Source organism: Simochromis diagramma, unplaced genomic scaffold (assembly GCF_900408965.1).
Source record: "Simochromis diagramma unplaced genomic scaffold, fSimDia1.1 OVJJ01000603.1, whole genome shotgun sequence".
NCBI lineage: Eukaryota > Metazoa > Chordata > Actinopteri > Cichliformes > Cichlidae > Simochromis > Simochromis diagramma.
In genome coordinates this window covers 2,854,844-2,870,984 of record NW_024387414.1, presented here as the reverse complement: position 1 = coordinate 2,870,984, position 16,141 = coordinate 2,854,844, and the positions used below count along the sequence as shown (strand labels likewise).

Sequence of the window (16,141 nt, the reverse complement as noted above, 5' to 3'; positions counted from 1 at the left end):
TTATACAGAAGAAAAGAATATATCGCGATATATATCGTTACCACACATGCTTCAAATTATATCGCGATATGGATTTTAGGCCATATCGCCCAGCATTAGCTGGGCCATATTATACCGTTAACGGTAATACCAGTACAAGGCAACGATAAGAAAATGAAATATTGCGATAGAATATGGGTAAAACACGCATGCGCAGTGCCTTTGTTTTCATACGCACATGACCGAAAAAGGCAACGGAGAATGAGAAGGGGGAAAGAGGATTGTTGAGTGAAACGGATGAACCAGAACTGGTTTTTAAAAATGGTGCAACTTCACTGGTGTGGTGTTTGTCCGTCAGATACACAGAAAAGCACATTTTTTTGTAGAACATGCAAGTGGGCCCTCGTTATTGCCGTATTTGTCGGACTAATGTGCTCGTTAATCTGGGTGTAATCAGGGTCCAAAACCCCGTCCCTTCAGGTCCCAAAGTTAAACGATCACTGCAGCATCACTGAGAGTTAAAAACTGTCTAAATTCTTTCATCCTTAATAAAACGATCAGCATTGCTTTACCAGGGGTAACTATGAAGTTTAACATCCAGGCATCCATGAAAACAGAATTTATTACATTTAACGGAGTTAGAAGCCACCAGGAAGTTATTGCAAGTTAGCTCGCTAGTTTCGCTAGTTACCTAAGCATGACATAGCATGTTCTGACTGAGAGATTTGTGAAAAAATTCAAACGTGCAGCTCTGCTATCACTTCCAACATAAATGAAGACAGGAAACTAAACAGCAGTGACGTTTGTAAGGTTACTGAAGTTGGGCTAGCTGGTATATAATGATGTGCTATGTGACCGCTAGCGACACAGCTATGTTAGCATAACATAAACAGTGAAGCTGGAGGACGAACGCTAACACTTTTCCAGTCGATAAAAGTTAACGTGAAGGTTCCCGATGGTTAGAGACAAATGCAATCGCATGGCAGGATGCTGTAAACGGACCAAACTTCAGTCAGGAGAACAACTGAGATAATCCATCCACAATATGAGGTTAGTCATTCATATACTGCAACAACATGGGAATAGAGCAGCTGTGATAGAATACAGCATTAATGAATCAATGGTACAGAAGTGGAGGAAGCACGAAGAATGAGTTGAATAAAGTTTGATTTATCTGACTGCTTTGTTTCGCTTAATGTGCCTTATAATCCCGTGCATTTTATGGTCTGAAAAATACATATTTGACTTTTTTTATTTGGCACACTGCAGTTTCATGTTGCAAAGCACCTCTTTTTAACTTCAGTGGATAATTATATGTGGTTATGCTCAGGATATGTCAGCCCATTTCTACTGGAAATGCCTTTTGGTTAAACTTTCAGCAAGGAATTTGCATTTGCACTGTTAAATGTTTATATAGCTTTAATGCACATAAATAACAGCAGCTTGTTTAAGTGAAAATAAATGGATAGGGTTTTTTGTGCAAGTTGTGGAGTTGTATTTTGTCTCGCAGAAATTATATCGTCAGTTATATCGTTATCGCAAATTTTCAAATATATATCGTGATATATTTTTTTGGCCATATCACCCTGCTCTAGTCTATAGTAGGGCTTTTTTTTTTAACTCAATAAATAAATAGAGTCAATACCAACCAAAATAAAAATACCTGCATGTATACAGAAGTAAATCCCAGTGTTTGCACACGAGTTTACGTGGTCCTCTGCATATGTGAGCTCAGTCTCCAGATGGGTTTAAAACAACAGAAGCAGAACTTCTTTAATCACAAAAATCAGGTGCTGTTGTGAAACTGAAGCATGACAGTAATCATATGAGCACTGACAGAGACAAAAAACTGAATAGATAGAAACAAAAATGCAACAGGATACAGGGATGCATCCTCTGTCCTGAGGGTTATTGTTGCCTCCACTAACGCCAAGTGGCAGGTGGTCCTCCTTTGACCTTAAGAGGGTCTTTAGTGGTCTCACAGGGACCCCGCGGTGTCTCCGGGGAAAAGACACGAGGGGAAATCAGATCAAATGAATAAAAAGCAGCACAGGGAGCTCGGTAATGAGCGTGTGTTGTAGGTCACAGCTGTGTTCTGCTGCAGTGACTGAGTTAAACACTCTGAGCCTCACAGTGATGCTCAGACCAAAAACAAAAAAAGGACACAAAACTAAGGACAACAGAAGCATCAACTGAAACATCTCAGGGTTTCCACCAGAAAAGATGGAAGCTTCAACCAGCATCACAGGCAATTTAGTGTTGCACACAGTCAGTGCAAGTCTACCAACCTCTGTAATGTTATAAAAACAAGATGAAGACAGCCTATTCCGGCCAGAGATCAGAGTTATTGGACTATTTTAAACATTTTTACACAAGATTTAAGATTGAATAAACTAGAACTTATGTATTCAGTAGTTCAGTAATGTCTTAAATAACCCTTTTCTTCACCACACGAGGCAAACCGGATTATTCCTGCAAATATTTCTGATGCCTCTTTTCCTCGAAAGTGCTCCCGTGAGGACTTGGTGGGTCAAGCACAGTCAAAAAGCAGCATGTGGAACCACCGCTCACATAAAGACTGCAGCTTGTAGCTCTTCTATCTAAAGCCCAGCAGAAGTTGACGTAGACCAGAGGCAACGCTGGGCTTCTGATGGACTCACAGCCAAATGCCAGGCACAGTTCAGATAGGAAGATCCAACTTAAATTTAAACATACAAACTCAGCCACCTTCTTCATAACAGACTCAGCAGACCCAGACTGGATGAATACATCAAAGGATTAAAGGTTGCAAAGTGCGGACGCACTTCACCAAACACAAAGAAGCAGCTGTGAACTCTGTGGGAGTGTATTCACATTAAAGAAGCCTGATGTTTAAATATAGCAACAGTCACCATAGCAGGTGTATATCAGACTGGATCGGCGACAGCAAGATTTATGAGCAACGGCTTTTATCTTCCCCTTTCAACTGTATTTACAGCAGGATAATCCTTTAGTGGGTGATGTTCTGTCTGTGGAGACTCGGTCCTCCAGGAAGGAAGCTGCCTGCAGTCTGTTCTCATTTACTGACAACACTCAGACCTCCATGAGACAAAAGCAGCAGCCAGGGTATCAATAACCAGGCACAGGATATCTGCCAATCAAATACTGACATATCAACCTAAGCACCAAAGTTTGTTTTTTGTTGGTTTTTTAGACGAACCACATCATTATATGTCAACTAGCCCAATTTCACAAACTTTCTTTCAAACATAGCTGGTATTTAGTTTTATGTTTTTATTTATAGCCAAAGTTATAAGGACTATATGTTTGAATTTTCACAGAAATACTTCAGCCAGAACATGGAACATCATCTTTAGCTGTAAACAAGCCAACTTCCTCTTTTTCATAGACACCTGTACTATAAAGGCACAGTCAGTTGTTTTGAATTAATTTAATAGAAATTATTGTACTTAGAAAAATACACTGATGAGTGTGTAATTATGTCTTGCAAAAATGGATGCATTCTCATGAACTCCAATTGAACTCCATTGAAAAATCAGAGCAACCTATCACATTGTTGCATTTAATGAATTAAGTTTTTGGCATGTTCTAAGACTTTTCCCCCCCCAATAATTAAATTGGCCGTGGGTTACTTTCATTTAAAATCTTTTTTTCCACGTGGTTGACAGAAAATCAAAGTGTTCGTCACCAACTCTGCTTCATGCTTTGTGTGAGGAATGTGAGGATTCAGCCAAATGGAGTATGAATAAAGAAACATTAACAGGAGGAGGAAGAGGTGGAGTTGATCAAATAAACCCTGCAGCGCTGGCAGAACCAGTGATTAATGACTGCTGGCAGGAGAGTCGGTTTGACTTTCTGTTCAATAAATATAATGACAGCATTAACAAGGCTGGAAGAATGGAAGCAACTTTTGGATCCATTATTGATGGGAGGAGCCCACACAACAGCAACTATTACAGATAAACACAAGTACTACTAAGTACTGGGACTATAAATCATTTTGGTCAATACCGAGATGCTCCTTATTTTACACGCTTAGACTTTTGCTTTGAAACAGTTACTGCAGATTTCCCTGAATCCAAAGTATAATTTAACTGAAGACACTAAATGAACTCTGTCTTTTTAAAGAGTTACAAAAGTAAAGTAAAAGTAAAGAAACTGTAAATGAAACTATACAATTTCTTTTTTTACCTGATTAAAGTTGAAAGTCATGCAGGATCATTTTCAACAAATACTCCAATTAATCCAATTTAATTAATGCTTTAATTACTACTAATAAACAGACATCTGTGTATGATGGTGGGATTGGGAGACATCAACAGGCAGATATTGTTTTTGAGTGGATGCTCTAGACGTTGTGGAGCTCTCCTGGTTGACATGCCTTCAGAAAACTGAGTTTCTCTTTTTCAAGATGGAGGACCGCAGGGTGTGTTCCAGCTTCAAAGGGATTGCTATCCAGGCAAGCGTCGAAGTCAATCTGGCTGTGGAACACTGGACCAGCTCTTTATCTCAGTTTGCCCAAACAGTGAACTTGGTTTCAGCCAATTCCTGCTGCAGGTTTTCGCGAGTAATATCAGGCTGTTGCTGCAGGTTATTTGCTCCCTTGACAATCATAGTGACAGTTTTTTCTTCCGGCAATAAGTCAACCTGTTTCCATGGAGCGTTGACATCATCAGGTCAGGACGTTTTGGTGCAGCCAAGGGGCAGAAGATGTGCAGTTCAGTTGTTTCAGGGTCTACTGCATTATCTCCTTTTCGCAGATGATATACTGATAACATGACCAGCTGACACTGAACCACCTGTGATGACAATGAGTCTGAGGACATGGTCAGGTGTTTATTTTAAACCACAAATCCTTTAATCTATTTCATAATTTCTACTTGTGAAAATCAGCAAAGAAACAGATTAAAGAAGCAGGCTAATGTTATGATTTTAACACTTTTTACTTCTTCGCTGATATCAATCCACCCAAGTCAGTTAATTAAGGTGGAATGAATCTTTTACTGCTGTACGAGAAGAGATAACTGAGATTCCACTCTTGGAGATTGTGGGAAATAAACGCCTTCTCTTATCTTATACTTGCACTGTTTAAGTGTATGAAGTGGGCAACAGTCCCGAGTAAAGTACCACTACAGTTCATATAGCACTCCACTGTTCACGTCAAAGCGAACACTGCCTCGATGACGCTCCTTCAAACCCCATCTCCTTCCTGGTGGCAGTAAAAAGGCTCCCTGCCGCCGCTCTTTTCTTGCAGCGACTGCATATTTTGTCCTGCTGGTCTGTTGTGGTGAGCAGCTTCAGTTCAGTCCTGAACCCCGGCCTTGAAGAGGCCTCTGTGGAGTCTGCCTTGAATCCAAAGCTTTTATGTGTTGGCCAGGCTTCCCCGGAGGGCTCCTTAAAGGCAACACTTTAGCCTGACTGCAGCTTCAATGGCCTCAAAACGGCCCTCTTTTCATGTGACTGCTGAATATGGAGAGAAAAGGAAGAGGGGCAGGAGGGTGAACCGGGTCAGCTTGCTTCACAATCAGTGGCTTAAACCGCCCAGTCCCAGCTCCATTTATAAAGACTCCTAAATATAAAAGCAGTCTCCAAAAGTCAGCAAGGGTTTTCTGTTGTCTCACATACTGCACTTTTCAAAATCGTTTGAACACAATTATACTATAAACCTCAGTAACTGTGAAGAAGGGCCGACATCGACTACCAACCGAAACTTAGCTTTATACCACTAAAAGCAGACTAAGTAAGGAAGCCCCACAACTGTAGGCAACCTTTAACGATCTTTCCACAGGCTTTGTTATAACTTGTACGTCTTTTAGATCTTGTTGACCAAAGGTTTTCCCTCCTCTTTCCTGACTCAGCACGAACCAAACTGAGTGATTTTAGGCTCTCTGGGAGTGGAAAAGGTGCACTGCTGTAAAGGAAAAAGCCTGGGCTTGATTTATAATCGCAGACAGCGAAGGCGAGGGGTGAAACTGACTATAAAACCACATGTTCGTTAGTTAACTGTCAATCACAAGCTGTTAGCCACCGAGCTTACCTCCTACTGAGTAAACCCCCAATCTGACTCTAAAAATGGTTGTAATTTATGAATTTCAACATTTATTGAAGTCATATTTAAAATTAACTTCAAGTTTTAATTAACTGGACATCTTACAGGGTCACCCAGCTAATCACCCAGCCCTAAAAGAAACTTTTATCAGTCATAAAACAAAATCTTGTGTTCAAAGAGTTTTTCTTACAGGAATTTGGAGAGCGGGTTCTTTGAGTTACTCTGGTTATTAATCCTGGACATGCAACTAAACAACTACATTTGATAACTACATTAGTGTAACACCTCTGAACCTGGTGATAGATAAATATTTCTCTCGTTATGCAATCACACTGCGTTTCATACGTGTGAACAAACACAATGGCATGCAGAGCAGTTTGGACGGGGCGTCCAGCGTGCAGTCACATGTAAAGTGGTGATTATCCAAATAGGCCTGCCTCGGTGGGCCCGTTCTGTGCCCTGTTGTATAATTACTGGTGCCGTGAGAGCTGAGAGGCACAGAGACATCTACAGGATGACAACAAATCTATAAAACAGTACATCTCTCTGCTCTGAGCTGTCCGAGTGACAAAACAGCTCATCGGAGAAGAATGTGAGCAGGTTTTCCACCTCGCAGAACAATTTCACACAGCCAATGAGGAGCAGGGCCAGGCTTGGAGCTAAGCCCTCATAGAATAGCTTCATTCTTGGTCGGCTGGTCCTGGTTCTGTTTCCAAAGAAAGGCAAGGACCTCCCAACTGGGCAGCCACATTCCCCTGTGGCTGAAGGATGGATTACCGACACATTATTTTTACTAACCGGAATAATCGCTGCTCCTTATGTAAAGGAAGACTCACTTACAGCTGCCATCAGATAGTAAATCTAACAATGAATAGTGCCATCTTTAAAGCTATTCTCCATGCACTGCATTTGAATAAACTATTACATAACTTTAGTAGGTCTACTTCTTCAGAAGAGTGTTTTTATTTTAGCTTTTGTGTGGCGAGCACGGCAAATGAATTAGTGTAACATCTGTCCACTTTGGTTCACATATTACGGCGGGATAAATCATTTATTGCTGTATGATGATACGTCCCACCAGTGAAGCCTTTCTGTTCTCTTCATGCTGGAAGTGGCTGTCTCATCAGCAGCAGTTATGCTGTGTCGTTTTTATTGTTTCAGCCACACACTGTACATGAAGGAGGGCGGCTGACAATCATCCCACTCTTAATGAGCCATCAGAGTTTATGTCAATGGCAGCGATCACAGCCTGGTCAGAGCAGGACTAGCAGTTCTACTCTCTTACAGCTGCAACTTCTGATTGGCTCAAGAGGTGCTCAGCAAAGAAATATTCCTCCTGGCTCCACTAGATTGTTTGATAAGGCACAGAAGGCTAAGCATAATATTTATAACATCAATCAATTTAATTCCATTTTAAAGAAGAGAAGAAGTGAGCAATTTTGGAATATCAAATATATTCAATATCAACTACACAGGTTACAATCATGTCAATCCACCTGTGTTTTAGTACTGACATATGATGTGATACACATGTGCACACATCACATTTCTGAGGTTTTACTCTAGTATTACTATCTGGAGGCAGTGAGATATAACATTACAGGGATGTTCTAGGACAGCGACAACATCTGGATAAACAGGTACAGTTACTCAAACTTAAAACAAAGACCGCAATGTCCCATAACTCAGGCCAACAAGCCACGCCCAGCATGTCCTGCAGACAGTCCACGTCTTCATTGCTTCATTGCGCAGAAGTAAATCATTATTACACTACTGCAGTGTGTTTCTCTTGTTATGGATAAATACTTGGTTAACCTCCTAGGACCTGGCGTCCACATATGTGGACATCACATTTTGGGTTATTTAGACCAAAATACTCAATTTTGCTCTACAAGGGCCTGATATCCTCTTACGAGGCAGCACGGTGGTTAGCACTGTTGGCACACAGCAAGAAGGTCCTGAGTTCAATTCCACCACCAGGCCAGGGTCAGGACCCAATCAGCCCAAATATCAAAGAGAAATTAAAGATGCATGCCATGGAAGAGTTCGGGTCTTAGGAAGTTAAAGTTCATGAACTTTAACCTCCTATCATTTTTCACAGAGAGACATTTTGAGCCATATAAGGTAAAAATGTACAATCTGAGTGGATCTCTAAAAGTTGATTCTGTTCATGAACAGAATCAACTTCTGGAGATTTACTTACCTGGATGATTGAGCATGCATCAAGATGAAATCTGAGTGGATGATGACATTTTTATTTTCCAGACTTTTAAAGAATACATCACAAACAGCAGCTGAGATATCAGTGGGCTCACACTATGCATGTCACAGGCCGTGTGCATAAGGTTTCAGAAAAGAAGATATGAGTGTGGGAGCTGAAGCGGCTCCATCAGAGAGTCTGAGCGGGCGTGTCCTCCTCATTATACACCCAGCTTCCTCAATCTGCTGTTTACAGCTGGCCGGCTGTCTGACAAAACTAACAATTAGCCTCAGATTTACACCCACCAAGCCAGGTGAGACTGCAGGCTTCATAAACAACTACATCCACTTAGCTGCTGAGTAGGCACGGGGAAAGGCAAGCAGGGTTACCCTGCTGACCTGCAACACATAAACATCCATCTCCTCGCCTGCTGGGTAAGGAGGGTCTTATACGCTGCTTCGAGCCCAGGCCTGCAGCTCAGCCGAGCACGGAGTCAGAGCGACGGTCCTGCATACACAGAGCCGTCAGTAATGACAGCACTCTGCTCTCTTCAATTACAATGCATGAATCATCACTTCCTTCAGCCTCAAGCTCTCTCATTAAAACTTTCTACATGTCTAAACACCCAGCCAGGCTTTATATACACAACACCAGGACTATGACATAACAGTATCAGGCATCTTTAGAAACCGGGGCTGAAGCAGGAATCTAGCTTTAATTTATCATTCACCTGGATAACTCTCAGCAATATTTATAAGCATGCATTACTCCAATATTAGGATTCCACAGATCAGGTGTTGGTGACCACATGCTGATTAATCATGTTCGGTTCTACACTGTTCTGTGTTTACTTCACCCAACAGCAGGGTGGCAGCAAATCTGGAGGTTGTTCCCACGTGCTGCACCAGCAGCTTTTCTTTGGTTTTTGGAAGTAAAGGAAGTTTTTTTTTACTTCCTTAATAAAAACCAAGGGGATAAATTCCTTTATTCAGGAACATTGTACATGTTAGAACCTGTTACTAACAAAATGATAATAAAGTAACGTGATATTTAATCCCAGTATATTATTACCTATGTTGTCAATACAAAAGTGAGTGTAAGAAACAGTTTGAGCTCAATCTACTGACCCTGAAGGAAAAGTCAAGTGCGACATGATTTTTTAAATCTTGATACAGTATTTTCTATATGTTGATGACACACACCACACTAGTCAGTTTTCATAAATCATAGCACAGCACTGTTCTATGTCAGCCAAGTTGACCTTCAACAGGTTCTTCTCTGTATATCACGGTGAACATACCGTCTTTGCTCTGCTCATCCAGACTCAACACTGGGAGAAAAACTGAGCAGGAAACCTGATTTGTGACAAGGTGTTTAAAACTTTCTCTTTTGTTGTTCTGCTGTCTGATGCAGCAGAATCACTGCCTGCCAGGAAAGCATCCATCGGCCTGCTGAGGTGTTGGTATGCGCTTTCCCTGGGGCTCAGGCCTTACTAGACTGTTGGAGAAGCCTGATGGAGGGCGAGGCTGTGATTCACAGGATAAACTCTGAGCAACAGCAGCAGCTGAGAGGTTAAAGGAGACGCAGATCTGAGAGCAGTTGTTGTAAAACAGATGTGTCATGCTCCAAGTCTGCGAAACAGGTGGGGTTTCCATTACAGCCCAACTTCCACCTCAGAGACTAAAGCTGCAGAGATAAATGCTGAGGGCTGCTTGTTTTCTTTTAATCATCAGCTGACAGCAGCTGAAGGAGGATTTTTTTTTTTCCTTTTTAAACCAAATGCATATCGCGTGAGGTCACTGAAGCCTCCGTGACAGGATAAATCAACAGCAGGACACTTGAAAAGATACGAGGACGAATGACTGTTCTGGAGGTCACTTAAGAAGGAGAGGACAAACGGCTGCTGTGTGCCAAACACAAACACAACAATGAACAGGAGCATGCGATTCTTCTTCCTCAGATACAAAGAAGAAAAACAGGCAGAGACACTGAAGGATATAAAAAGCCTGGAAGACAGTAAATGTTAAAAATGCCAAAGACATGGAATCAGATCCAAACTACATTTGGCAGTGGGTGGGAATCTATTCAATTCAATTTTATTTATATAGCGCCAAATCACAACAAAAGTCGCCTCAAGGCTCTAATCACACTCTTACCTGTGAAATCATTCACCTTGTCCCCACCCCCCAAACACACCTGTACATTTCATAGCATGCAGATGTTTGAGCATGAACTTGACTGAGCTGAAAGTGTCAATTATCTGAGACTACAGTGAGGCAATTCAGTATCAATCTCATAGTATTAATAACCTTAATTTGATGCATGAATGAGGATATGAGCCAAAAATGAGTAAAAACAAAATGAGCCATCATCAGTAACCTTGAGCATTGGTGATCCCCAACATCAACAAACACATGCAGCCCTACTCCACGAACAGCTAGCATCTGTGGCTAATAATGAAACGATTTCATGAATGTGGGAGCAATCCAGCAAACAAACAAACAAACGTGTCCGGCAGCTTTTGCAATCAGAATTATGACCTAAATGCACTGTGATGCCAAACAAGATCAGCTCTGTAAATTCTCTATAGGCTCCCCTTGTTCAGGGTTTATCTGTACATTTCTTCATTTCCATTTGTGCCATTTCAGTTATTACATGGTTATAGTTATACGTGGTATCCAGTATAACAATGGCTATGGCAGGACAGTCTGAATCTGAGGTATACACTACAGAATGAAAGAAAATGAGGCCGGCCAGCAGGGTAATGCTGTATACACTTTCCTGATGAGTTTATAGACTCGGTCGCCGGTTTACAGTCTTACTAAATCCAACTGGATGTTTGTTTTGTACATTCTGGCCTCCGCTAGTGCTCAGAGGACAATAAAGGATGATTGGGGATGATTTACTGTGAGACTGACAGTCCCTCAATTTCTCTGTCAGCTCACTCGTCTTTGATTACCTAACATAAAGATGGCAGAGGAGGCCAAGTTTTCACTCCTGGACAACACAAAGCGATACGTGATGTCGCTGTAACTATGTCCATCTTTAATTTAATGTCTCTGATGTGATGTGAGTGTGACAGTTTTGTAAATGTTAGAGCAATAATCACAGTGAAATGCTACAGATGTACACAGATGCTGAACAACAGAAGAATCCAGACTGAGAGACAGTGACTCTTAAGGTCCCCCCTGTGATGAGTCCAAATGTCTGCAAGTGTCTGTCAGCTGTTTAGACTCTGAAGGCTTCTCCTGGTTTGTGGGTCGCATTCAAAAACATTTATCCGGCTCTGAATTCAGCCCAGAATTAAACTAAAGAAACCTTTCATTATAATATAAACAGAATGCCCATCCTTCACCTTTCTGTTTGAAATACTCCAAAATATTGACAAAGAGGCACATCGACGTTTGTCACATGGATTTCTTTCTTTTCCAACTACCAACTATAGTGGAACTGAAATGTGCAGCACTTAACAACAATAAAAAGAAAATAAAAAATCGTACTTTCTGATAGAGACGAAGGTGAGCAGCAACTCTTCAGAGGCAGGAAAACATTACAGTTGGTGGATAATGAAAACAGTTTAATGAATCCTTAATCGCAGATATAAGGTCTTTAAACTGCTGTACGCTCACAGGGCTTTCCTGCTTGGAACGGGTGTTTGATGGTGTCAACAGTCTCCCTGTTATTTGTGGCTAGTAATAAAGAGATTGCACATAAACCCCACATATACAAAACACTTAGCTGTGATCCATCTTTGGCAATTATTGTAAATATTACAAGAATCACTTTCGGTGTCACACAGAATGCAAGGGGTTAAAATGAAAAGGTGAAATCTGACCGATTTACAAATTAAAGCACTCATAAATATTGTGTTTTACATCTGATTGCCTCAAGGCCTTAATACATCCTCCACACTATGCACTTGAACATATGAAAATGATGAGCACCTCTTTCATTGACTTTGGAGTGTTTTATCAACCGTTTTACATCTGTGGTGTTCCTGGTCATAAGTTACCGCCATAGGAAATGAATGGGAATCCACTCAACAACCACAGCCCCCCCTCCAGCCCCTGACTGGCCCACTGAAGGACCAAATGAAAGACCCACTTTACGACCTACTGAACAACCCACTAAGCAACCCATTGAACCACCCACTGAACTGAATTAAGTGGTGAAAAATGTTTGTTGTGCTAATTTAAGACCTGTTAAAACAGAATGGTCAATTTTGACCGGAAGACTAAAGTAAGGGGGTGGGGTGCACAGAATTGGAGGGTTAAATATTAAAAAGCTGAAGAACATCATTATTAGTTGACTACTGATTAAAAATTTTTTTTTTAAAAATGCTAGTTTTCATCTTTGCTGTCTCTAGTAAACTTTTTTCTCATAAATTTATGACCTATAAATCCCCCCCCCAAAAAAAATCGCACATAAACAAACTGAAAAAAGCAGACCTACACTTGAGACAGGTTAAATCCTACCATTAAAACCACCTGTACCATCTGCACTCATTTTGGACCTTAGACAGTACAAAAGTTGGACTCAAAACATAAACAATGCAGCTAAGCTGTCCAAGTTACGGCTGTTCTGCAGTTTTATGTGACATTATGAATATTTTTGGTATATTATTTGTATCTACCAGGTATCACAATTAACAGCCAAAACAACTGTTCCTTAACCACCCAGCTTCCCAAAGTTCAACATGCTCCTCATAACTGTAGGGAGTAATTGCAGCCAGTCGTCCACCCACTAAACACTGTTCCTACAGTATGTTTAAGGCGCAGGGCGTGCTGCTGCAGAGCTCACAGTTACACAACATGCAGCTCGAGGCTAAACTCTGGAAAGACATAATGAAAATCAGACAGGTTTACTGAAGGAGCTGAAAGTTACATCTGCAGGCCATCATAGAGCACAGAAAACTACAACTGAATACCGTCACACACAATCATCAGGCCCTGAAGGCAAAACTGTTACTTCCAAACACACCGCTAATGACTGTTATCCAACTTTAACCTGACATGGTATAAGATAGTGACACACACTGTCAATCCTGAGATCAAATCCAGAAGTTAGTGAAGAGACTTGATTATAAAAGGACTTAAAGTTTAAGCATTCAATAAAATAAAATGTCAGGAGTTTGTTTTTGTCTTTTATGAGAGAGACTAAATCCCTGCATGGCTTCCAAAAGTCCATTTACTGCTACAAGTATCAATGACAACAGCTGTATAATTACCTATATTACTCATAACTAAATTTATTTTTAAAAAATTAAAAAAAAAACACGAACATAAATTCAGACTTGTGAAAGCTTTATTCCATTTCTTAAAACCAAAGAGAGAGAGGCGCACGAGGCTAATTTCAGCTAAAGGAAGCTAGCAAGAGTTAGCCAAACCGCCAAATCCGTTAAACAACCGTTTGAATTACGAACTTCCGGTCAGGACTCTATCAGGCAGAAAACACAAAAATCTTCACCTCGCCGCCACTGAGGAGCTGTCTCCATATTTAAGGACATACCCATCCTCCATTTAGGCTAACAAATTAGCTAACAGGTGTGGCTAATGTCAGGGAGTCAGGTTCAGCTTGAAACCGACCCTGGTGCGCGGTATCCGGTTGTGTGTGTGTGTCCACACTCACCACTGTTTGGAGTTCTTCCTTCAGCCAGGATTCAGGAACACTTATCCTGCTTCAGCGCTTTATCACAAATCATCCTTCCAAATATATCCACAGGAGACCAACTTTCACCCCTTCACCTGCATGGCGTCTGCACTGTGCGTGCTCGCTCCACAGCGCCCTCTGCAGTCACGCAGCGTGCTGTGCTGAGCTGCATGTTTCAAGTAAAGGAAGAGCCAGGGTACAAACAGCTAAATTCAAATACCATGCACACCGTGCTTACTTATGCTACTCTCCATGAACTGTAGGAGGTATGACACAAAGTGGTTAGCGTACAGTACCACAGACACTGGTTGTGTTTATTTTTTATTTGTAGTTTTCTATAAGGGGGTAAGAGGTCAGACTGAATTGGTCTGTGGGTCTGTTCAGATCCTCAGGCTATATTTTGTATCTATTTAATGTCAAACAAGCAACAGCAGAAACTTTTCATTTATCAGTTTCATGAACTCGCTCATTGTTAAAGGGGAAAGGGCAACGATTCATTTGGTAAGGCATTACTGTTCATAGACAAGGTGAAGGAGCAGTGCTGATCAGTTCACCTGATATGTCTGAGAAAACACTCATTAATCTCTACCAAAGACAAATTTTCACTTTAAATTGGATGAAACAAGAGGTCACATGTCATATCAAGCTCATGTTAAAATAATAAACAAAGCCTGCTTTACATGATGAGACTTTTCTGCTTATTTAAAGTAGGGAATAGATTTGATGGATATAAAAAGTAAGACTGTGCTGAAAAACACAACAATTCTGTTTAAGGCACTGCTTATTTAAATAGTTTTGTGAATTTTGTGAAATCGGCTGATATTTTCTGTTTGACTTTGTAAAAAGGTTGAATTCATTTTTATGTTCGTTCAACTCAAATTCAAATTTGAACTTTTCCTTTTTAGGCTGCAGGACTGAATAAAAACAAGCTGTTCTAACTTTAAATTTCACAGTTTTTAATTTCATCTGTTTGTAGTTTTTGCTGCACGTTAAATGACGTCTGCAGAGGTGAACTACAAAGCGAGCTGCATTCAGAGATAATCTGATTATCAGTCTCCTCGTCAAGACCTTGTTTGTGTACATACCAGCAGATCTGGCAGCAAATCAGGAACAACAAAAGTTAAGAGAAATATTTGTACAGTTTCAGCACGGCCAGATGAATGCATGTCGGTTCTTGTTTCAACATGATGCATACAGTACGTGCTGTAAGGCTTTGTTCAGAAGCACTGATACCATACAGCTCAACGGGTTTACATTTACACACAGCCCCTGGCTTGTTACAGCTATAACAAGGCAGGTATTTAACTTGGTAATTACCTGGCTCTGGTATTTAACTCTGACGCTTTTAAATGTTGAAAATACTCCTGAACTCCTTAACTGCCAAAAATATCTACTGTGTATTGTGCTGAAGAGATACCGACAGAAGCTAAAGAAGGGCTGAACTGTACTATGAGTGTAATACCAGTTTGTACCACAAGATGGTGCTGTGAGTGAACACAGCTTTATTTTAAATGGAAGGTCAGGAGAAGGGTTAAACTGAGCTGAAACAATAATTAAATCTGATTGGAAGTTTCATACAAAGTACGAATGAGTTCATTTTCATGTGCTGCAGTCTAGCACGCACTCTGTCTGCCAGCTGCCAGAGAGGGGATGTTTGCCTTCTTTGCATCCATCATAGTAAAAGTCCTGCAAATGAAAAATCCTTCACAAGACCAGAGGTATTCTAAACCTACCGAGCGACATTAATGATGAAAATGTCAGAAGTAAAAAACTTCCCAGAGTATCGAATGTTTTACTGCTGTAACTGAAACCAGCAGAAAGAACATAAAGCACTGAAACTCTGGGGTGGAGCCGACTTTTAGTCCAGTACTGCACCGTTTGAGAACACTTCAAATTATGTTTACTTTACTAACATTTATTTTAGTGATGTCTGATATTCTGAAGGAGAACTGTAAAATAAATGTCAAGTAAAAATATAATATTTCGTCTTAAATGAGATGGAGCAGAAGGATAAAGTAGCATAAATTACTGTGTATTATAGTATTTCTGTGCACTGCTAAGGTACATTACAGTGTACAGGTGTAGTTTAAAAACATCTGTCCACTGATTGGTGGTTGCATTCTGAGGGCGTTTTAGGTTCTGTTACTCTGCACAGTCTTGAGTAACAGTATCAGACGTAATGAAGCAACGTTTCCCTCAGACATTAAAAGTAAAGCATCAAAAGAGTAAAGCAGGTAGAATAAAGAAGCACGGAGACAGGTGGG

General features: G+C 40.8%; 1 protein-coding gene across 1 annotated transcript in view; it reads right to left on the bottom strand.

Moving 5' to 3' along the window:
- plekhg4 (pleckstrin homology domain containing, family G (with RhoGef domain) member 4) overlaps nt 1-1,751 on the bottom strand; it is a 64,761-nt gene extending 63,010 nt beyond the window's left edge. Inside the window, exon 1 of the mRNA XM_040011469.1 lies at nt 1,643-1,751. Within this exon, the coding sequence (XP_039867403.1) occupies nt 1,643-1,648 (6 nt within the window). The 5' untranslated portion in view covers nt 1,649-1,751. The remainder of the gene's footprint in view (nt 1-1,642) is intronic.
- Nucleotides 1,752-16,141: the final 14,390 nt, after the last annotated feature.